Source organism: Chrysemys picta, chromosome 1, assembly GCF_011386835.1.
Source record: "Chrysemys picta bellii isolate R12L10 chromosome 1, ASM1138683v2, whole genome shotgun sequence".
NCBI lineage: Eukaryota > Metazoa > Chordata > Testudines > Emydidae > Chrysemys > Chrysemys picta.
The window spans coordinates 121,209,519-121,233,041 of NC_088791.1; the positions used below are offsets into that span (position 1 = coordinate 121,209,519).

Here is a 23,523-nt window from a genome sequence, read left to right on the forward strand (position 1 = left end):
CACATGCTCCCAAAGTCCATAGGCTGTTTCTTCTGTCTTCTTAGATGGAAAAGAGAGAGATGGATAGGCAAAGATAACGGGGTGTTTTTGCCCCTCACTTTTATAGTTCAGTCACCCTTTGAAATTGCATTTTCACGCAGTTTACCCCTAGATAAAGTTCACACCTGCTGTGAGGATGGAGACAAAAAGTGTGATGGTGAAAGAGGTTTCATGCTGTTGTTTGCTAAGATGCAGCTCTGTTTGTTCCTGCCCCTTTCTTTGCCAAAGAATGGCCATTTTATAGGTGATTACACCTCAATTTTGATGGCACCTGGCTAGGGGTATCAGCTTGTCCTTTGTCTTTAAGAAACAGATTTACCTAGTCCTGAGACTTGTCTGGTAAACACATTTCAGTCGTAATTTCAGCTTCTGTTTATAACTTTAAATGTAATGTTGCGATGTACATTTCACCACGATATGGTTGACCAGCAAGTTATTAGTTTTCAAATGATACCTCACAAGGTATATTCTGTACAAAGATTATTAAAATGGTGTGTAGGATGTGAATGCAGGGGTGCATTCCATCACAGCCTCCCAGCTTTGGTGTACTGTCCACTCTGTTCCCCAATGTATGGGGACTAGGAGCCAGAACTCCTGAGTTCCACCACTGACTTACTGTGTGATCTTGTTTTCTTCTTTTAATTTTATTTTGCAGGCTGGGGTAGCCAAAGTTCGAAAGTCCAGATCCATCACAACACATGGCTGCATTTCCCTGGACACAATCTGCGGTGGATTCTGACATTCACCCTCCTGTTCGTACATGTCTGTGAAATAGCAGAGGGCATAGTTTCAGATGCGTAAGTGACTGTGTCTGCTTCAGAGTCTAGCTAGTTGCATTAATAGTGTGGCAAGTCTGTTAATGAGGTGTAAAGAATTTTCCTAAAGAGAAGGGGCTCTGCTTAACAAGCTTCCCAATTTTTAAAGGGATAAAGGTGAAGCAGTTTTATTTAGCACTTTATTGTCCCCCTTTGAGCTACTATAGCATGAAAATGCTGACAACAGCTGAATGTATTGCACATGGATACAGAATATTCTGTCTCTAAGGAAGTCATCACTGTGCTCTCAACTAGAGTAGTAGAGCATTTCGAAGAGATGTAGCAATGCTCTTTCTTCTCTTGTAGGCATCACCAATGATTGTGTCCCCTGCCCTTTTACATTCCACTTTTTAGATTTATCCGAGATCATATATTCTAGAACCTTTGTACCTCTCTGACTAAGTGACTCACCAACTGATGCACCGCTTTGTGGTTAGGTGCAGCATGGCACTGTTTATTCTCTTTGTAGTCCAGCCAACTGGCCGTCCAATCCACTGGTGGTCCTCTTCGCCTTGTGACTTGGCCATCTGGCCAGGTCACTTTAGTCTCACCCTTTCCAGGGTAAACGAGGGTTTTAAAACAATAGTCCCAAAACCTCGCATCAGGTCAAGGCACAATAGTCCTTCCAATCCCTTGTGTCTGGGGTCTTCATACTAGTTTCCCTAATAAGGCTGTAGGGGAACTAAATCCCTTCCCCTGCCATGGGTTCCAGCCCAGGGACCCTTGTACCAAGCAGTTAAGATCTGTCTTGCCAGACCACTTTCTTCTTCCCTGTGCTACTTCCGACATTAGCCTGCCTTCTCCTTGGGAGGCTCAATTCCCAGCAGGGGTCTGCTTTGGGTCAAGGCCCTAGTCCCAGTTCCCTCATGTAACGGAGGAAAGGACACTTAATTATCAGAAATAAAGACCAGCACCCGCCCTTCTGTCATGCCAGAATCCTTCAGCCAGCCATCCTACTGTTCTGTGCTCACAGACACCTAAGTCAGCTGGTTCTCTGCTATGCTTGTCTCTGAAACCTGAGAATGAGTGATCGTTCCACCTCCCCACCTTGGGGACCTCTGAGCTGGGGGCTTCTCCCTTTTAAGGCTCCATCTCCAAGTCTGGCATGCTTCAGAGGTGCCATGAGGCGGAGCGACCTGAACCCACAGCTGCTCTTTAACTCTTTCTTGTCTAGCCAGAGGTTTTGTAGACCCCATCACACAAGCCATGCAGTTTTGACCCAGAAGAGATGATGATGATAACGATTATTAATTGGAGCTGGTCAAAAACTAATACAAAACTGCATACCCTTTTTTCAAACTTTTCTACTTTTTTTTTAAAAACGCTCCATAACTGGTCCAGCCCCCCCAAAACTAAACAAACAAACAAACAAACAAACAAAAAATCAGAACAAAAATGATAACGTGCATCCAATCTTTTTAATTCAATTTTTTTCAACAAAAAGTTTCATTGAAAAATCGACATTCAAAAAATGTCACTGGCTGTTATGGAAGTTTGCATAACATCCACCCATAGTGTCTCTGTGCTGTGAATGAAGGACTTCAATCCACCATGAACACTCAATTCATATGTACTTATACAAATATGAAAGTGAAAAAAGACACCAAATCCAGTTGCATTTATACTGTATTTCTGGTTTCTTTTCAGAAATATGAAATCTCGTCACCTGCATCTCTTCCTGCCAGCTATGATGGGATTTGTGGCTGCCACCACGGCTATTGTCTATTACCATAATATTGAAACATCTAACTTTCCAAAGTTACTGCTAGGTAAGTTGCTTATCTTATTTTTGCTGTTTTTCAAAAAGCCACTGGTTTGTTCCATAATTTTTCAAAATAAACTTTCTGACCCTGAGAAGGTTTATGAAACTCATGAAAAGCCAGGGAGAAATTTTCTGCTTACTTTTTTTCTCTCTGGGATACATTATTGCACACTTGACAGGGCAAGCTCCAGGCACCATCTAAGGAAGCAGGTGCTTGGGGCGGCCAATACAAAGGGGCGGCATTTCGTCCGCTATTGGGGCGGCCCGTCCGGGTCTTCGGCGGTAATTCGGCGGTGGCTCCCTCATTCCCTTTCTTCCTCTTTGAGCTGCCACCGAAGTGCCACTGAAGAGGAAGAGAGGGAGTGAAGGGCCCGCTGCCAAATTCCCACTGAAGAATGGAACGGCGCGATTCAGCTGCAGCCGAAGTGCCACTGATCAGCTTTTTTTTTTTTTTTTTTTTTTTTTTCCCCGCCGCTTGGGGTGGCAGAAAACCTGAAGCCAGCCCTGACACTTGACTAGGTGGACTGGAGTATAATGGAAAATTGCCAACTCCAGTGATTTTATCATGAGTTTTACAATGTGGCTTTTTAACACTGCTCATGATTTCTGGGAAAAATTTGACCCTTATTCAAAATGGTTACTATCTCTCAGTACTTTCAATTGGTCTCAGGCTACAGACTGCCCTCAGATAAGCTGACAACCTTTTCCCTACATCCTTTGCAGGTGACAGTGAGGTTTCTTATAGTAAAGATGACTTCCATCTCCCATTGTTTCCAGCGGGACTGAAGTCAGGTTGCTCTCAAGGAATATGGCTGCCGACTATTTACCATGTTTGTCCCAGTCAGGAGGCACTGAAAGAAACCTCACGGCTCTGAGTCTCAGAGCCTAGGTCAACTGAGGTGGGCTCGTACTACAAGGCTAAAAATAGCAGTGTAGCTGTTCCCATTTGGGCTGGAGCTTAGGTTCTGAGACCCGGAGAGGTGGGTGAATTAAAGAGCCCGAGCTCCAGCCTGAGTGGGAATGTCAACACTGCTATTTTTAGTGCTGTAGTGTAAGTGCCACAAGCCCCAGTCTGTAGACTGGGCTCTGAAACTTGCAGCCACAGAGGTTTTTATTACAGTGTCGAAACAAAGGAATTGGGTAGGGGTTGCTGGAGATTGCATAAGGGGTGTGTACACCCAACACTACCTGTTGCTTAACAGTCTGAACTGGCTGACTATTCACACAGACTGAGAGGCAGGTTATAGTTTTAACTTTACAGACCACATTTTCAAAAAATGCCCTCTAAGAGCACATCTGCAATTTTGAACTCTGATGGTTTCCATACCCAAAGGGTCACTATGTATTCGCCAGGCAAGGTATTTTTTATTTTCCTCAAAGAAAATAACAAATAAAGGTCCCAGACCTGAAATTAGATCTATTCGGCTGGACCTTTGCGCCCGTGTGAAGCCCCATGGACTTCAGCTTGGCTGTGCCTGGGTGCAGAGATCTGTCCAAGCAGATCCAATTGCAAGCTCAAGGCCAAAGAAAGAAAAAAAAATATCTCAGTGAAACAGTGCAGGGCAAGTCTCTCACTCTCCAAGACCTTCCATCAGGGCCGGCTCCAGGCACCAGCCCACCAAGCATGTGCTTGGGGCGGCACCTGGAGGGGGACGGCGCGGCGGGGCGCTCCGGCCGGTCGGGGAGAGCGGAGAGCCCCAGCTGGGCTCTCCGCCCTCCTCCCGGCGCTCTGGCCGCCGGGGAGAACAGAGAGCCCCAGCCAGGCTCGGCGCCCTTCCCTGCCGCGCTGGGGGGGAGGGCGGCGGGTGGCTTTTCTGCCTAGGGTGGCAAAAAAGCCAGAGCCGGCCCTGCCTTCCATCTTGAAAAGCCTCACAACTCTGGCCCCCACGTAGGAAGGCTAAGAACCCCTGGGACTACTGGATTGGGCCCTGTGACATGGCAACTACAGCTGCATAGAAGCAACATTCAGAGTAATCCTAATTTGAGCAGCTGGATACTGATGTGATACTCGTGTGATACTTGTGTAGTTAAAAAGTACCTTTTTAAAATGATGTGGGTTGGTTTGTTTGTTTCACAGCTCTCTTTCTTTACTGGATAATGGCCTTTGTCACAAAAACCATCAAGCTGGTCAGATACTGTGAGGATGGTGTGACGTTCTCTCAGCTACGCTTCTGCATCACTGGAATTATGGTCATTCTCTATGGGCTGCTGATGGCTGTGGAGATCAATGTCATTCGAGTTAGGGTATGTGTCACTTTACTAGGCTTTGACCGGACAGACATCAGTGGTATTTGGAGTAAACATAGAAATAGAAGTGACTCCTTCTCACATGCCTGGATTGCCAAATTTAGCCTCCACTCCAGCTGAGCACATGCTTAACTTTAAGTATATTAGTAGCTCCACCGGAGTCAATGGGGCCACTCACATGATTAAAATTAAACATGTTTGCTGGATCAGGGCCTTAGTGTCAGGAAGGAATTGCCCTCTCACCCATTGTCATTGGGTAACATCTTGTGTTTTCTTCTCCTTCCTCTGCTTCATTGGTTAGGATTTAGGGGGCCAATTGTATTGGGAAGCCCATGAGCACCTTGTTCTTTTCCCCATTTATTGTTTTTACTCTTCTTTGTTTCGTCACGTGTCCTTAGCTCATTGGGAAGGTAAGCTTGCCAAAGAGATTGCACTACCGAACTTGTATGAGGTGCATTGAAAAACACTATTTCTTTTGTTTATCATTTTACAGTGCAAATATTTGTAATCAAAAATAATATACACTTTGATTTCAATTACAACACAGAATACAATATATATGAAAATGTAGAAAAACATCCAAAATATTTAATAAATATCAATTGATATTCTATTGTTTAACAGTGCCATTAAAACTGCGATTAATTGCGATTCATTTTTTTAATCGCAATTTATTTTTTTGAGTTAATCGCGTGAGTTAACTGCGATTAATCAACAGCCCTAGAATTTACTCAATAAATTATTATGTTAACTAAAAACTGCTGTGAAAGAATATAATTGCTGAATATACTATGTTTTTTCCTCTGCAGAGGTATGTATTTTTTATGAACCCTCAGAAAGTAAAGCCACCTGAAGACCTGCAGGATCTGGGTGTGAGATTTCTTCAGCCATTTGTCAATTTGCTCTCAAAGGCAACTTACTGGTGGATGAATACACTTATTATCTCGGCTCACAAGAAACCGATTGATCTGAAGGCAATTGGGAAGCTGCCAATAGCAATGCGAGCACTTACAAACTATGTTTGTCTGAAAGAAGCATATGAAGAGCAAAAGGTAAGCAACGATAGCCACGTCACCGTACAGCCTTTATACTGTTAAAGTGGTATCTTCACTTCCACTAGGAAACCCTATTTTTAGGAATTTACGACAAAAGAATTTGTTCCAAGGTGAAACTTGGCTTATAATGTTTCAGTCCAAAGGTACTGTTTTCTTTTAAAGCGAATTCTCGACTTGGGATAGTTGCCAGATTAAAAGCTTTGGGAACTGAAGCCCTAATGCACAAATCACTCGCTAGTTTTCATTTTAGAAGTCAAAGCTTTCTTTAAGTCTTAAGGGCTCATGGCAGTGTTTTAAATGAACAGATATCCTCTCCAGTTTCAACTGGAAACACTCTTCTTCACATCTTCTGAACTTCTGTAGAATATTACTGTGCACTGTGAAAAAGCTACTGTCCCTTTCATAGCATCATAGTAATTTTGGACTGGAAGGGTCCTTGATAGGTCATCTAGTCCAGTCCCCTGCACTGAGGCAGGACTATGTATTAACCTTTCTGTAGATATGGGCATAACTGAGTGGATTCTTTACCTACTAAAGTATATGTATGTTATATAAATTGATTTCAGAAACTTTGGGCTAAATTCTGGCTTTTCCATTCAGAGATCCACTGAGAGGAAAGAACAGATGTTTTGGACAGAAACTCTTTGCCCCAGGGTGGCCTGACAGCAGCACTCGCAAAGCAGCACTCCCAAAATAGCCTCTAACTTTGCTCAGTCCAAGTTGCACATGCACCCTTCTGCTTGCTCCAATACCTAGTCATTTCTGCCCACAGACGAGCGTTTCCATGTGCAGATAAGGTGATTGTGAGTCTCACTAGTTTGTACACACAGGTGCACACATGTGCATATACAAAGGGGAGAACACACATATTTAGAGCCACTTTGGAAAATTTGGCCCATAGAAATCATGTGTTAATCAGTGTTAATCACTTCCCTAAACTCACAGTGTAAATTGGTTTGCATGCAGTGCAGCAGTTTAGAATGGGAATGCATGAACAAGTTGGATAGCAGCAGAAGAGCTGTGCTCTCCCCTGTAGTAGAAATTGCCTTAAGAAAATATGGATATTTTCCCCATGGGTTCTTATTTAGTACAATAGCTCGCGTTTAATATATTTGAGACTGCTTTTCTTTAGTAATCTGCATACTGTATCTGATTTATAATGAGCCAGAGAGCCAAATTTGCCGCTTGTGTGAATGGATAAAACTGCACTGCGTCAATGAATGCTGCCCATTTGTATCAGCTGAGAAAGTTGTCCTTTAGTGCCAGACTTTATAATGGGCATAATTGTGCACATACATTTGTCTGTCTAGAAAAGTTGTGGCTTCAGTGTGCCCTGTCATGTCTGGCTGTGACACAGCAGCAGCACTACCTCAGTTTGCCTCTTGTGTTCTTCGGTCAAATCCGGCCTTATGAGTGGCCTGACCATCTGGGCAAATCGCCTTCAAGAGTATGACCTCTTCTCATCCTAGAACAAGTGCAACAGAAATATAAAGACCACTAAATCTTCAGACCCAATTGAGCTCAGCTGGCCACCGTCTCCCTCACAGATGAACCTGTGCTTTACTTAGATACTTTTGCAATTGTCCACAGGCTCCTGTGCCTCACTCCACCCCACTGACTCAGTCTGGCACAGTTGTCCACCTTCCTAGGGTTTCAGGTAGGCCTTTATTCCCTCAGTGACTCCTGATCTTCCCTCAGTCTTCAGGCTCACCTGAGGAACAGACTGGCTGCTTCTGCACCCCCCCCATGCCCCACTCCCCTGCCCCAGCCCCCATCTGCACCAAACTCCCTCCCAGACCCTGCACCCCAATCCCCTGCCCCAGCCCCCTCCGGCATCACACTCCCTCCCAGGAAAAAGACTTGTATACACGGGCCCCACAAAATCTAATAGCCCCGGGCCCAGAGGAGAGTTAATCCAGCCCTGACTATCAGGCCCCTTTCCAGAGAGAAAACTCACTGCACCCTATCCCCTGGTCTGTTCCCCAACTCACCTGCTCTCTCCTCTTTTAAGTCGATCCCCTACCTTCCCCAGGTGCAATCAGCGAGGTTACTCGCACTCTTGGGTTCCCTTAACCTTTCTGGTGTCTGTGCAGAATTTACACCCCATCATAGTGTGCCGGACTGATGTATGCAGATACCTGATATGCATGCACAAACAGATATTCGTATGCCAGTCAGATGCCTTACTGGTTATCTGCACACACAAGCACCAGATTCATGGCACGCATTGAATATCTGTATTCATAAATTAAGTATGCACAAATATATATATATACAATTAAATGAGCTTGATTTTAAAAATTTGACCTACTTCACTTAGCTTTTCCTCCTCTTGGTCTATATACTGCCTTAGATTCAACCACAGTCATGCTACTATTCCAAACCAGGCTGTGACTGGTACTTCTTCACCCTAAAACAAACTGATACTCCCTAGATAACATTAAAGTAAACCAGACGGATATAATCTGAGAAATGACTTATGACGATCCAGTGATGCTTAGTGCAGCTTCACCTCCACAAAGGAAATGTTTTGCTTCTGTGCAGACTTGGGTTAGAAAACAGCAGCAGATTTAGGAAATTTTTCAGGTTAAAATACATCATGGCCTGTGAGCTAAAAAAATATGTTATGTCATTGTTTATGCTGTATACTTTACTGGATGAAGTTGGCTATTAATCTTTTCCAGCTGGTGAGAAGAGCCCCTGAGATCTATTGGATTAAGTTGAGCTGCCCCTTACTAAAACTGGATAGAGCTGAGCTTGAGTGCATTCCAAACCCGAGCAGAATGAAGGAGTCTGTTCCTTCCTGAAGCATTTTATCACACCTTGATGAAAGACACTGAACATAAGGCTAGCAATGTTCCTTGTTGTAAAGTGTATGTGAAATAGCCAGCTACATGAATCTTTATTTCTAGTCTTTTTGTTCAAGACAAGAATTAAAACCAGCAGTGAGTTACTCTTTCCAAGGATAAAACTAGAGAGCTGATTCAGTTTGAATTTTAAATGTCCATTTTCTGAAAAGCTCTGGCCTCACAACACATATCTCAAGCACTACAGGAGTATGGACTTGTGGGGCCTGACTGACCATTATGTTTTTCCTGTTTTACACTGAACTCAATAGAATTACACCAGTGTAAAATTGCAGTGACACAATGATGAATCAGGTCTGTGAACTTCATTTGGAGTGTTTTCTTATTCCCATTGAGATCAGTGGGCCAATTCTTGAAGTCCTTACTCAGTTTTTTACTCAGACAAAATTCTCGCTGAGTCCTGTAATGGGGAATTTTGCCTAATTAAGGACTGGGCTAGCTATACTCAGTGAAGAATTTAAGTTCACAAATGTAGGCCCTTTTTGTGTCCACAAATTAGCCTTGAACAGATTTCATTTTTTATGAATTTGTTAACTGTTCAAGAATATTTAATAAGTACTTTATGCAAACATATTTCCGGCTATGGGTCATTCACCACAGTTTGCTATGAGTATTCACTATTTGTAATTCAATATTTGAGTTGTGTAGTTGGGCACAGTATTATTTTGAATTTCCTGATTGTAAAACTTCCAAACTGAAGTTACTGGATGATATGCAGCGATCTATTTATCGGGGATCGATATATCGCGACTCGTTAAATCGATCCCAAACGAGCTCCCCGTCGACTCCGGAACTCCACCAGAGCGAGTAGCGGTAGCGGAGTTGATGGGGGAGCCGCGGCCGTCGATCCTGCACCGTGAGGACGAGAGGTAAGTCGGAATAAGATATGTCGACTTCAGCTACGGTATTCCCGTAGCTGAAGTTACGTATCTTACATCGACACTCCCCCCTAGTGTAGACCAGGCTTAAAAAGCTAACAGAACACAAAGCTGTGACTCTGGCTGCATCCCATTTGAATATGCAGCAGTTGTCTGAGTTCATAAATATTGTGAGGTAGCAGAAACTAACTTGCCCATCAGCCTATTTGCAGACTCAATTCTTCAGCTTGGATGATGCACAAATGCGAAGAATTTATTTTTTCAATCCATTATGAGAATAGTGAGAAGTATGAGAAAATGGGAATGGTGGTTTACTGCTTTGTAAAGTGCTTTGTTCTATTGATTAAGAGTTAAAAGAGAGTTGGGTATTATTATTATCTCATGAAGTAATATGAAGTTAAATTAGAAGATAGACATAAATGATATAAATTAGAACTGGTTGAAATTCAGAATTTCCATTCCAGGAAAATTCTGACATTTTGGGAAAAATAATTGTTCTGAATCAGGACAAAGATAAAATTTTGAAATTTTCCATTAAATGAAATTTACAGGTTTTTTGTTTCAGATCAACTGAAATGTTTAGTTTCAATTTGACTGTTTTATTTTATTTTATATTATTTTTATGTTTGATGTTTTGTTTTATATTATATTATATTATATTATATTATATTATATTATATTATATTATATTAAAATGGGGTTTAATAATTATGTTTAAATTATAAAATAAAATAAAATAAAATAATAAAGCAATATAATAATTGGTCACTGGTGATTGGCATTCTAAGGGTAATTGGTAATTACTATTGAAATTGGTAATTAGTTCAGTAATTTGTATAAAATAAAATAAATGTGAAAATGAAAAGTTGTTTCAAAATGAAAAATTAGAATGTTCTGTTCTGATAAGATCCACTTAATCAAAACACTTCATACTGATTTTTTTTCCACAATGAAATGTTGTCATAACTGACATGTTTCAATGGAACATTTAGATTCAGATGAATAAATATTTTCTGATGGAAAAAATTTTCCAAAAATTTTCAACCAGCTCTAATAAAGCCACTCACTCTGGTATATCTTTTGTTACATTTTTGGCTAGCATGATATTTAAACTCAAATACATTATCTTATAGCTGTGTTTAAAATGTGTTTAAAAGATAAAGTATTCCACACCAAATTCTAACCCTGGATACTGTAAGACAAGCCGTGACGCACATCATGCATCTGGTATTAGAATTATGTCTTTAGGGCCCTATATTCCCTTTGATGAGTCCTCCCAACTCCCATCAATGTCAGTGGGGATTTCACTGCAGATCAAGAATAGCCTAGTCCATAATGTTGAAATGCAGCCAAAATCTCACAGCCACCTTTTTGATCTGAGATCCTCTATGTGGGAACACGTTATCACATATCTTGACAAAATTTTGCTGCTGTTCTTTTTTGCACATGTGGTCAATTTTTTCAAGCTATGCATGCCTCATGTATCATTCAGTTCATAATGAAGACATAGGGATTAAATTAGGATCATTCTCTCAGCCAAGGGCTTTTATAACAGTGGTTTTCAACCTTTTTTCATCTGTGGACCCCTAAAAATTTTTGAATGGGGGCGTGAACACCATTGGAAATCTTAGACTTAGTCTGTGGACCCCCAGGGATCCACGGACCACAGATTGAAAACCACTGTTCTATGATAAAACAAAATTTCACTGACCCTTTAGACATAGTCCGCGGAATACAGGTTGAAAACCACTGCTTTATACCATCCGTGAGTTTCAACAGACTCTTACTCTGATGGACCAACTGGGAAAGGAAATTTTAGAGTCAAGGGCCCTTCAAGCATCTCTCAGATGTTTGAATTCAGGAACTGTTAGCTTAAGTGCCACTCTGGACCTCAGTTGTTGTAGCAGAGCATAGAGAAGGGAGGAAGTTTCTCAAGTAGCTAGGCTCCAAACAGCACAGAGCTTTAATACTTTAGACATCATAATTACATAAAAAATCCATAACTTTTTGTTCTGCTAGTAAATTTCAGATCAAAACCCCTGACTTAATAGAACACTGTAATAATACTATAAATTAATAACCTCATTCTAAATATTTTTTTCTAGAAACCAAATTGAAGGCATGAATGATGCCTGCTTTACCTTGGGTAATCCCCAAAGTTCAAGCTGATAAAATAGAGGAAGAAATAAGTCTGAGAAGAGTTCTCTTTGTCTTTTAAAATCACTTTAAAATGCTTAGACTGGACAAAGAAAGGAAGACAATTAGTCACTTTTAATTGGAATATTAATTTGATTTAGTATCGTGGGTTGAGCCCTAGTACAAATGAATGAATTTCAAGAAGTGATGGCAGGGATATGAATTTTGTAGTAATACTGGCAATAGCTACTAGTATGCTGAACATTTTGAATTCTTTAAAAAATGACTAACATTTACAAAATTGCCATTCTATACTTGCTCTTTGGGCAATAAATGATGTATTCCAGCAAAAACCATGTTGGGTTTTTAATGAATAATTTAATGTACAGAATATTATGTGGTACTATTGCTAAAAGACAGCAGCGATGCTTGCCTGCTGATACAGAATACATTCAACCAGTGGTTCTCCAAGTTTTTTTACGTTGTGGACCACTTCTTACGATAGGGTGAAATTAGCTCCAGTACAGGGTCCAGCCCATGACCTAGCGTGAAGACCTATTTTGAGTCCTTAAGTGTGACTCAAGTGGTGCATAGTCCTTGTGCTGTACCTCTGCACAGGGGAGAGTTTCACCCTTAGACAGCATTCTGTGAACTTCCAAACCTCCTAGGGCCAGATTTTATTAATGACATTTAGGCCTGGTTTACACTACAAACTTAGATGGACAGAAGACGCCTTATGTCCACATAATAATGATGTGTCTACACTACCAGGTCTCTTCTACCGACCTAACTCACTTGTAACATCGACTTAATTACTATACCTCAACAAGAGGTGTAGTGCTTAATTTGATGTTGATGGGTTGACAGAGAGGCAGTGAAGATGCAGCATTGTGTAAGTCAACAGACTTGGCCTCCAGGAGGTGTCCTACAATGCTCCTTTGTGACCACTCTGGAGATTGTTTTTAACTTTGCTACATAGCAGCCAGGTACACAGGAAACAGCCCCTCCCCTGTTAAAACCCTGGGAACTTTTGAATTCCCACTTCCAGTTTGGTCAGCATGGAGAGCTCACCAGCTCAGCTGATCATGGCGACTCAACGCCTCAAACGTGCTCCAGCTGGGAGTACACAGGAAGTGGTACATCTTATTGGTCTGTGGGAAGAAGAGTCTGTGCAAGAACAGTTCTAATACAGCCAAAGAAACATAGACGTCTATGAAAAGATCATGCTGGGCATGAGGGAGAAGGGCTACACCAGGGGGACACAGCTGTGCCATGTGAAAATGAAAGAACTTCGGCAGGTGTATCAGAAGACAAGGAAGGCGAACAGTCATTCTGGTTCTGCACCACAGACATACAACTTCTACAATGAGCTGCATGAGATTCTCAGCGGCGATCTCACAACTACCCCCAAATGCAGCGTAGATACCACCCAGGAGTCTGAGTCCCAGGCCGCCTTAGGCAACAACATGGAGGACATTCTGGACAAGGAAGAGGAGAATGGGAGACAGGCGAGCGGGGGATCCATTCTCCCCAAGAGCCAGGAGCCATTTTTAACCCCAGAGCAGTCCAGCTGTTTGCAGGACAACATGTTCAAGCCTGATGCCGGGGAAGGCACCTCTGGTGAGTATGCAATTCCAATCATAGAATCATAGAATATTAGGGTTGGAAGAGACCTCAGGAGGTCATCTAGTCCAACCCCCTGCTCAAAGCAGGACCAACACCAACTAAATCATCCCAGTCAGCATAGGCGCCGACTCTGTGGGTGCTCCAGGGCTGGAGCACCCGTGGGGAAAAAGCAGCTGTTTCATGGCAGCAAGTGCTGGGAGGGAGGAGGGTGTAGGGGGAATGCAGTGTGCAGGGCTGCCGAGAGCAGGTTCGGGCCCCGGTGAAAAAAATTTTGGGGGCCCCCCAGCAAGGGTGGACTGGCTAAACAGGGCTGACGAGAGGGGGTGGAAGCCGGGGAAGCTGGGCCCTGGGCCCTCTTCTGGACTGCCGGGCCCTGGTAATTTGTACCGGCTTCTCTCTTCCCCCCGCCCCCAATCGGCCCTGGCTGTGTGCTCGGGGAAGAGGCAACTTCTACTTCCCCTACCAATTCTTCCCTATTTGTAAGCAACAGATCAAGAGGAGCACAGCCCCTAGTTGGTTCCTCCAGCACTTGTACCAGGAAGTTGTCCCCAACACTCTCCAAAAACTTCCTGGATTTTCTGTGCATTGCTGTATTGCTCTCCCAGCAGATGTTAGGGTGATTGAAGTTCCCCCATTAGAACCAGGGCCTGTGATCTGGAAACTTCAGTTAGTTGTCCGAAGAAAGCCTCGTCTACCTCATCCTTCTGATCCAGTGGTCTATAGCACACACCCTCCACAACATCACTCTTGTTGCTCTTGCCTTTAAACTTAACCCAAAGACTCTCAACAGGCTTCTTTCCAGTTTCATACTGGAGCTTTCAGCAATCATGCCACTCTCTTACATACAATGCAACTCCTCCACCTTTCCTCCCGTACCTGTTCTTCCTGAACAGTCTTTATACACATCCATGACAGTGCTCCAGTCATGTGAACTGCCCCCCCCAAGTTTCTGTTATTCCAATAAAATCATAGTTCCTTGATTGTGCCAGGACTTCCAATTCTTCCTGCTTGTTTCCCAGATTTCTTGCGTTCATGTACATGCATCTAAGATAACTAGCCGATTGCCCTACTTTCTCAGTATGAATCAGGAGGCTTCCTGTCTTGTACCCTCCTCCTTGTGTTTCCTCCCAGTATCCCACTTCCCCATTTACCTCTGGACTTACCATCCCCCGGTGATCCTAGTTGAAAGCCCTCCTCACTAGGTTAGCAAGCCTACCTGTGAAGATGCTCTTCCCTCTCTTCGTTAGGTGGATCCCATCTCTTCCTAGCAATCCTTCTTCCCGGAACATCCCATGGTCGAAGAATCCAAAGCCCTCTCTCTGACACCACCTGTGTAACCATGTTTTTACTTCCACAATTCGATGGTCCCTACCTGGGCCTTTGCCTTCAACAGGGAGGATGGACAAGAACACGACTTGTGCCTCAAACTCCTTTATCCTTCCCAGAGCCACATAGTCTGCAGTGATCTGCTCAAGGTCATTCTTGGCAGTATCATTGGTGCCCATGTGGACAAGTAGGAAGGGGTAGCGGTCCAAGGTCTTGATCAGTCTTGGCAGACACTCCATCACATCCTGGATTCTAGCTCAAGGCAAGCAGCACAATCAAATTGTAGGGGTTACATGCTCTTATATTTTATCTTTAATATGAAGAAAAAGTGAGGTACAATGAGTATCTGCTTCCCAATGGCCACTCCATCTATGCAGAGGGTGCACAGGGATGGCCTGGGAATCCTCCATGGAGATCTCCAGGAAACTTTCATGAAGATACTCTGCAATCCTTTGCAGAAGGTTTCTGGGGAAGGCTGCCTTATTTCTTCCACCATGGTAGGACACTTTTCCACACCACTCCTGTATTAACTCTGCTGGCATCATTGCGGTATACAGCACAGCAGCATAAAGACCAGGTCTTACCCAGACACTTGCAGCATCTGCTCCCATGCCACATCTGTTACCTTCAGGAAATTGATTTCACTTATGGTCACCTAGGGGAAACGGGGGAAGTTTTCATTACAAATGCTCATACCACAAACAATATAGCATGTGGTTCCCCACCCATGATGATTTCTGGGTCCCTCAGTCACAGTTTCCGTAGCATGCTGGTGGTTTGGGTGGCAGAGATTGTCACTGACTTCAGAATCTGCATGCCCAGGGTGGCTGCTACCAGCAGCATTAAGGGAAGGGGTGGTGGACTTCCTGTGTTCTCTCATGGCTGCAAATCCCCTCCCCCAGAGCCACCAAGGACAGACACCACAATTTGGGAGGCTTAATTCTGGTCCCTTGTCTCAAAGCAATGTCTATGTTGCTAGGAAAAGGGGGCATTGTCTTCCTGCCCACCTGTGCTCCTGACGCAGGTTGCCCAAAAGTTGCAGCACAAGGCCTGTCGCCCATGCTGCTGGACCATATTTACCATGGCTGGACCAGCAAACTGGTTCATTAACTAGCTAGGGATTCTGATTATGTTCTGGCTTATACTTGAGTGTAATAAGGGGAGTGTTTCTTTCAATAGCAACCTTGCACCAGACCCAGGTATGCACTGACAATGGTTGCCTTGTGCTTTGCATACCTCCCAGTGGAAAGCTTGACCTTCAGCACATCCTCCACACCAGTGGAGAGGCTACAGCACATTAGAAGATGGAAAAAGAGAACGCGTGGTATCATGTTCAATGAGATAATGAAGGCTTCAGTAGTAGGAAGAGATCCTGAGACATAAGCCCTTGTATCAGAGGCCTGGTTTGAGGCAGGACCTGCTCACAGAATCTGGCAAGAACAGGGCTGATATTGCAGAAATACACATTCCTAAGGAGTGCTAGTCATAGAGTACACATGCAAACACATCTTGATATCAAGTGGTACCAGAACATCCCGATATCAAGGATGGTACAAAAACATTCCCTAAGGATAACAGGAACACACTGACCCCTCCTAGAAGATAAAGTCAGGATGACAGTATGTAATAGAGATGTTTTGATTGAACCAACATGTACAAGGTGATAACTAGCCATGTCAGGGGGCAGTAACTAACTATGTCAGAGGCAATACTAACTTGTTTGTATCAGGGTATAAAGATGTATCTCAAAAGAAGTATCTTTGTCCAGCCAAGGGGAGAATGGAAAGTCCCACCATTCACTGAGTTGCGTCCATTGTCATGGGCATACTTGTCTTAGTATCCTCGTAGAGTCTGGTAGGTGCTATTACTGTGCTTTGTCGACAATAAACCTGGCCTGGCACCTTCATACCTTAACAGATCTTGTGGTCATTGGGCGGTTCACTCAAGGTCTGCTGTGACAGCTGTCTGCACAAAGCTGGGGCAGCACATAGGGAGAACACACACACGCAGCTGAACATCTGATCACAGCTTCCAGAACAGCTGGTATGGAGCTCAGAGCCTGGAGGATTTCATTGTCTGAAAAATTGGACATGGAGAGCTGGAGAGCATCCCAGAAGCATGAGCATGCCATGCAGGATGGGATGCTGGACCAATCAGCAATTTTGAGGCGTCTGGTTGAGCTTCAAGAAAAACAGCTTGAGGCTAGACTCCCTCTGCAGTCCCTGCACAACAGCCTGCAAACATCAACCTGTTCCCAATTCCCCTCCACTAAACTATCCAGGAGGCGGTGGTGGGGGTGGGGGAAAGAAGGTACAGTATCCCTTCCACTCAACACCGCGGCAGATACTAAGAACAAAAGACAGCCATTTGAAGACCTTTGATGAGCAAGACGTCTGTGTTTTCACAGACAAACTGACTTGGTTTCTCTTTTCCCAATTTTATCACACCGTTTGCTCAAGGTTAAATTATTTTCCTGGTCTTTCAGATTCTTTATGTTTGTGCAATAAAAGTCAACATTTCAAGAATGAAATATTCTTTGTTTATTCCAAGAATAGGGGTTTGGGGGACGAGGGGAAGGAGAAGTTCAGGGAAACTGGTGCAATGAAGGGGATGGTATGGGAAGGCACAATGCAGATAAGCAGTGCACATTACTGTGGCTCATTACTGAAACAGGTTTTCAAAGCCTCCCGGAGATGCAGAGCTCCTCTCTGGGCTTTTCTTATTGCCCTGGTATCTATTTGCTCAAAATTAGCTGCCAGCCTATCCACCTCCACATCCCACCCCTGCAGAAACTTCTCTTCCTTTCCCTCTGAGATGTTATGGAGCACCCAGCACACACTGATAACAATGGGGATATCTAATTATCTAGATAAATATCTAGATCTAATGAGGTCTAATCTAGTAAACAAACTACACCAGCGACCCTTTAAATATCCAAAGGCACATTCCACCACCATTCTGCACTTGCTCAGCCTATTGTTGAATCGCTCCTTACTGCTGTCGAGATGGCTGGTATACAGCTTCATGAGCCATGTGAGCAAGGGATAGCCTGGGTCTCCCAGGATCCTATTGGCATTTCAACATCATCAGTGGTTATTTTGAAATCTGGAAAGAAAGTCTCTGATTGCACCTTTCCTGACCATCCCACACTGATGTTGGTGAAACACCCCCTGTGATCCACCAACACTTGCAACACCATTGAAAAGTATCCCTTTCGGTTTATGTACTCTTTGGCACGGTGGTCTGGTGCAAAGATTGGGATATGCGTGCCATCTATCGCCCCACCACAGTTAGGGAACCCCATCGTGGCAAAACCATCCACTATGTCCTGCACGCTGCCCAGAGTTACTACCTTTTTAAGCAGAGGTCGATTAATGGCCCTGCACATTTGGATCACAACAGGTCCCCCAGTGGATTTACCAACTCCGAATTGATTCCCAACTGACTGGTAGTAGTCTGGCATTGCAAGCTTCCACAGAGCGATTGCCACTCACTTCTCCACTGTCAGAGCAGGCCTCATTTTAGTGTTGCTGTACCTCAGAGCTGGGGAAAGCTCTGCACAAATTTCCTGGAAAATGGCCTTCCACATTCGAAAGTTCTGCAGCCACTGCTCATCATCCCATAGCTGTATAACAATGCGATCCCACCCGTCAGTGCTTGTTTCCTGGGACCAGAAAGGGCGCTCCACTGTGTTCAGCCGCTGCATGACTGCCAGCAGCAACTGAGAATTGTTTTGTTCTATGGCTTGCAGCAGGGCTGCTTGAATGACATCGCAATGTTCTGTGTGGTGGCTCCTGTCTTGGCTCCGGAAATACTGCAGGATAAGGCACGAGGTGTTTGTAATGCCCCCAACAAGAGTACAAAGCTGGGTGGGGTCCCTGCTTAGAGGGCTATGGCGTATGTGTGGCTAAGCCAGGCTTTCAAAAAGAGGCACGAAAAAACATGGATTGTTTGCCATTGATATCAGGGAGGGGGCATAAAACTGCATCATGGGCAGTCGAAGCCATGTTCCCATCCCCCCGTGACACTGTTTTGATCCCATTGCAAGGCATCCCAAAACCCCCTGCAGCTAGGTGCACTGTGGGATAGCTACCTGTGGTGTACTGCTCTGTGCACTGATCCAAGCGTTGCTAGTGAGGACACACTCCACCAACACAATGAGCATGGTGTGGACACGCCCGCCTGACTTAATTACTGCAGTGGCTGGATGTCGACTTAAATATAGGTGACTTAACTTTGTAGTGTAGACATGCCCTTAGATGTTTAAAGATGCAGAGAGGCACCTAAAAGGGATCTGCCAAAGCCCCTAGGTGACTAATTCCCATTGACCTCAGTGGAAGTTAGACACTTTTAAAATCCCACAAGGTACCTCTCTGTATCTTTAATGCCTAAATACCTTTAAAAATCTGGCCTCTAGCAGCTGAATGCCAAACAGCTTCTCTGCTACAGTTACTATCCTTCCCTACATCAAAATATAATTATTAATAAGAGGAGCTAGAAATAAACTAGCCCTAATGTAATAAGCATAACTACTTGGTTATGCCCCCTCCCTGTGCTATCAGTACTGAATTTTTCCTCGTTGCCTGTGGCTCCCTGCTCTAATCTCCCTAGGTCACTTTCCAGTTAGGTTCTACCCTCCCATATGTTTGCTACCTCTTCTTTTTTGACACTGTCCACATATTATACCACTGCTGAATTTGTGCCAAAGAAAAACCTAGGGGGAAAAACACATGAGGTGGCCGTGCAGAGTGCTGAGACATACTTGTTTTTGTTTATTTACTCACTCACAAAAGGCCTGGCCAGGGTTACAACGTGCAGGCACCAGTGCTTCTTGAAGAATGACAGATGCATTTTTAGAGAGACAAGGTGGGTGAAGTAATATCTTTTACTGGATCAACTTCTGTTGGTGAGAGAGACAAGCTTTTGAGCTTACACAGAGCTCTTCTTCAAGTCTGGGAAACTTACTCAGATTGTCACAGCTACATACAAGGTGGAACAGATTGTTTAGCATAATTAGTTAACATATGTTTCAAGGGATGATTCAAGGTGAAGTGGCCCGTTAACATCCCTGCAGTGATAAGGAGGAAAGGAAGTGGGGAAGCAGTTTGAGGGGTGTGTGTGGGAGTTGTTAGTGGGTTATAGATTGTTGTAATAAGCTTTTGTAGTTTGTGAGAAGCAACTGCCTGGACCATGCAGAAATGCTCTGCGGGATACAGATCCACTGAATCAAACTCTTTCCTCCATAGATCAAAGTATTTTCAAATCTATCATATAGCCTCAAACTGGCCACATGCATATATTTGAAGATGGTGCTTTGGAATGATGGTTCATAGTTTTGTAGAGTTTGATGTCAGACGAGACCATCAGATCATCCAGTCAGACCTCCTGTATATCACAGGCCATTACATTTCATCCAGTTACCCCTGTATTGAGCCCAGTAACTTGTATGTGACTAAAGCATAATTTGTGTTTGGCTAAAGAACATCTTCTAGAAATGCATCCATTCTTGAGTTGAAGACATCAGGAGATGGACAGTTCAGTGTGTTACATACTGGAGGATGGTTGTCCATATTTTTCTGGGTCTGATCCTGTAACCCCTTTCTCATGTCAATAATCTCTACTCTTTCAAATACCATTGATCTCACATGAGCAAGGATTTGATGGATCAGACCTTCAATGAATTATACAAATGACAATGATCAATAGCAGTCTGTGGTTACATCTGACTATTCATAGAAGCAGAATAGTGTTATGACTTTGGGGGGGAAAATATAATAAGCAAGATCGATGTGTTTTGGGGTGAGTTTGTTGTGAAGATAATTTGAAAATCTATCAAACTGTCTATTTTGTCTGTCTACCTAATCTAATGTATAATGTATAATGTAATCTAACCCCTCCATGAAATACTTGGGCATCCAACCAGGCATGAGAGCAATAAAATGGAAGCTGCCATAAGCTGCCAATGAGACTAATTCTTGGTGCACTGATTCCTTTGTTTTCCAGAAAAAGGTGGCAAACCAGCCGAATAAGATTCCCTCTATATGGTTAGCAATGTACAGGGCTTTTGGACGGCCAATCCTTCTCAGCAGCACCTTCCGTTACTTGGCTGACCTGTTGGGTTTTGCTGGGCCATTATGCATTTCTGGCATAGTCGAGAGCTTACAAAATCGTACAGACACAACTGGAAAAGTAAGTTGACAACATTGATTAAAATAATTTGTTTGGTATCAGTTTTTGATACATGTGAGGCTTTCTGTATTTTTGACTATGCATTCTTATTGGTGCACGATTACCGTTTTGTTTCTTTCATTATTTCTTTCAAGTGAAACGGGTGTTTGTTGAAGATTATCAGCCTTGGAAGTTGAAGTTCTCTGTTGTCACAGTATAAACACAGCATAGGCAGTGGCAATGCAAGCTTCCCTATACTGCTCTGCTAATGTCTGGCTCTGTCCAACCTCCTGGATAAGTAGCTGAGGGGGAGCTACTAGAAGCTTGTAAGAGTAGGTTAGATAAAATGCTTGTGGGACTAGGAGAGGAAATTCCTGTTATATCCACAGTGTTAGACTACATGACTTGAATTCTGCATGAGACAGAAAACTAAAGGGAGTGGAAGGACTTGATTATACAAACCTTTACATGTTGTAGAGGGGAGATACACCTGGTGATGTGTGCAAACATGCGGAGCAGGTGTTCAGGAAGCAATCGAATCATTTAGTGAAAGGCACCAGTGTCCATACCCTTTCTGCACAAATGTGTGGCACTCAAAAGGAGGTATATTGGTCGATGGAGCCTGGTGCAATGGTGTTGAGCCATTGTCCAGACTGTGGAAATGAGGTACTTAGTAACTATTGACTTGGTAAACCAGTACTCCTGTTAAGGGCTGGTTGCATATCCAGTGCCACGCTGTTCCATGAATCTCGATAAATGATAAGGGCTTTACCACACTCGGTAGCTATCAAGCTCCCATCCACATCAAGCCCTCATACAATATTTTTAGGAAAGCACAGGTAAGATAAGGATGATTACTAGAGACAGACAAACATTGCAAAGAATTACACACAAATATTCTATCACATTTTAAAAACAAATTCATTCTGCCTGGACCTTTGTGCCTCTTTTATGCCTGCTTTGCATGAATGTTACAGCAGACAGTTTAATAGGCTTTAAATTTGGGTTCTAAGCCTGGCTTTGCCACTGACGCACTCTGTCACGTTGGGCAAGCCATTTAGGGTCTGATTTTCAGAGGTGCTGATTGCCCTCACAGTGGTGGGTGATTTAAAAACCAATCCCTTAACACTTCTGTGCCTTAATTCCCTCACAGGTAAAATGGGGATAATCGTATTTATTCATCTCATATTAGCTTGAGGCATAATTCATTAATTGTTGTGTATATTATGAGATCCTTGGATGGAAGACTATGGCAGTGCAAAGTACTTTATTATACCTGCTGAAAAGCTATAGAAGGGCAAATGTCTATTTGCCTGGTAGCTCCCATCTAATTTCAATTGTCACTGTGAATGCTGTATGAATATATTCTATAGAACAATTGCTATCATATAGCTATCATAAAGCAAGTGTCTGTCAAATAGCAACTACCAGAAAATTAGTGAAAGGTAAGGATAGATTTCTTTAAGAAAAGAATTACTTATTAACTGGTAGTAGAAGAGATGGACGGAAGACTTTGCACAGTCTGTGTTTAGAATTTGGATGGGCAAAATGGAGGTGTAATGGAATAATATTTTCCCTTTAAAACATACCCTTTGATTGTCATCACTTCATCTCAAACATTTGCTCCTGGGCTGTATAACCATAGATTCATAGATTCTAGGACTGGAAGGGATCTCGAGAGGTCATCGAGTCCAGTCCCCTGCCCTCATGGCAGGACCAAATACTGTCTAGACCATCCCTGATACACATTTATCTAACCTACTCTTAAATATCTCTGGAGATGGCGATTCCACAACCTCCCTAGGCAATTTATTTCAGTGTTTAAGCACCCTGACAGTTAGGAACTTTTTCCTAATGTCCAACCTAAACCTCCCTTGCTGCAGTTTAAGCCCATTGCTTCTTGTTCTATCCTTAGAGGCTAAGGTGAACAAGTTTTCTCCCTCTTCCTTATGACACCCTTTTAGATACCTGAAAACTGCTATCATGTCCCCTCTCAGTCTTCTCTTTTCCAAACTAAACAAACCCAGTTCTTTCAGCCTTCCCAGTTCTTTCAGCCTTCTTTCAGCCATGATGATATCTTTTGACTGGTACTTTGTGTTTTGCATCAGACTGTCATTTAGTCACTGCAAGAGTGGAAGAGCTATTAAATAAAGCTCTTTGTCCTCACTGAACCTTAATGCATTGGATCAGAGCCACAGAGTCAAAAGTCAAAGTACATTTTCTTCCTTAGATCCTTAAATTCTGGTTTTATTGCACAATCAAAGAACGGGGTGTTTCCCTTTGGAAGTGATAACCTTTAGCTCTTAAATTTGGGAAACCACAGGTCTTTACCCATTTTCATTCTCTGTGCTCTTTTAAATGTATTCGTTTTCTGTCATTTTAATTAATGCTGTCTGGGGCAAACATCTTTTGAAGCTTGGGAATTTAAGGGTAACTCAGAATAAATGGAGAACTTGAAACCTCTGCCAGAGAAGTCAGATTGGCGCAGTGACTCTTGGCCTGCTTTCAAAACGCAGTTACTTTTAATTAATGGATTTTGATAAACTTACTCCCCGTTGCCCTTGCCATTTTGTTTCTCTTTTAAATTCTCTACCAATTTTAATT

The 23,523-nt window shown here is 43.2% G+C and overlaps 1 protein-coding gene across 9 annotated transcripts in view; it reads left to right on the forward strand.

Moving 5' to 3' along the window:
* Positions 1-23,523, forward strand: part of ABCC9 (ATP binding cassette subfamily C member 9) — a 122,074-nt gene that overhangs the window by 15,759 nt on the left and 82,792 nt on the right. For all 9 annotated transcript variants that reach the window (XR_010592909.1, XR_010592910.1, XR_006174092.2 and 6 more), the window contains exons 4-8: positions 695-836; positions 2,502-2,623; positions 4,694-4,860; positions 5,673-5,915; positions 20,755-20,940. Coding sequence is in view for 6 of the 9 variants with exons in the window: in XM_008165722.4 (XP_008163944.2) it covers positions 695-836; positions 2,502-2,623; positions 4,694-4,860; positions 5,673-5,915; positions 20,755-20,940 (860 nt within the window). In the remaining 3 variants the exon portion in view is untranslated. The remainder of the gene's footprint in view (positions 1-694; positions 837-2,501; positions 2,624-4,693; positions 4,861-5,672; positions 5,916-20,754; positions 20,941-23,523) is intronic.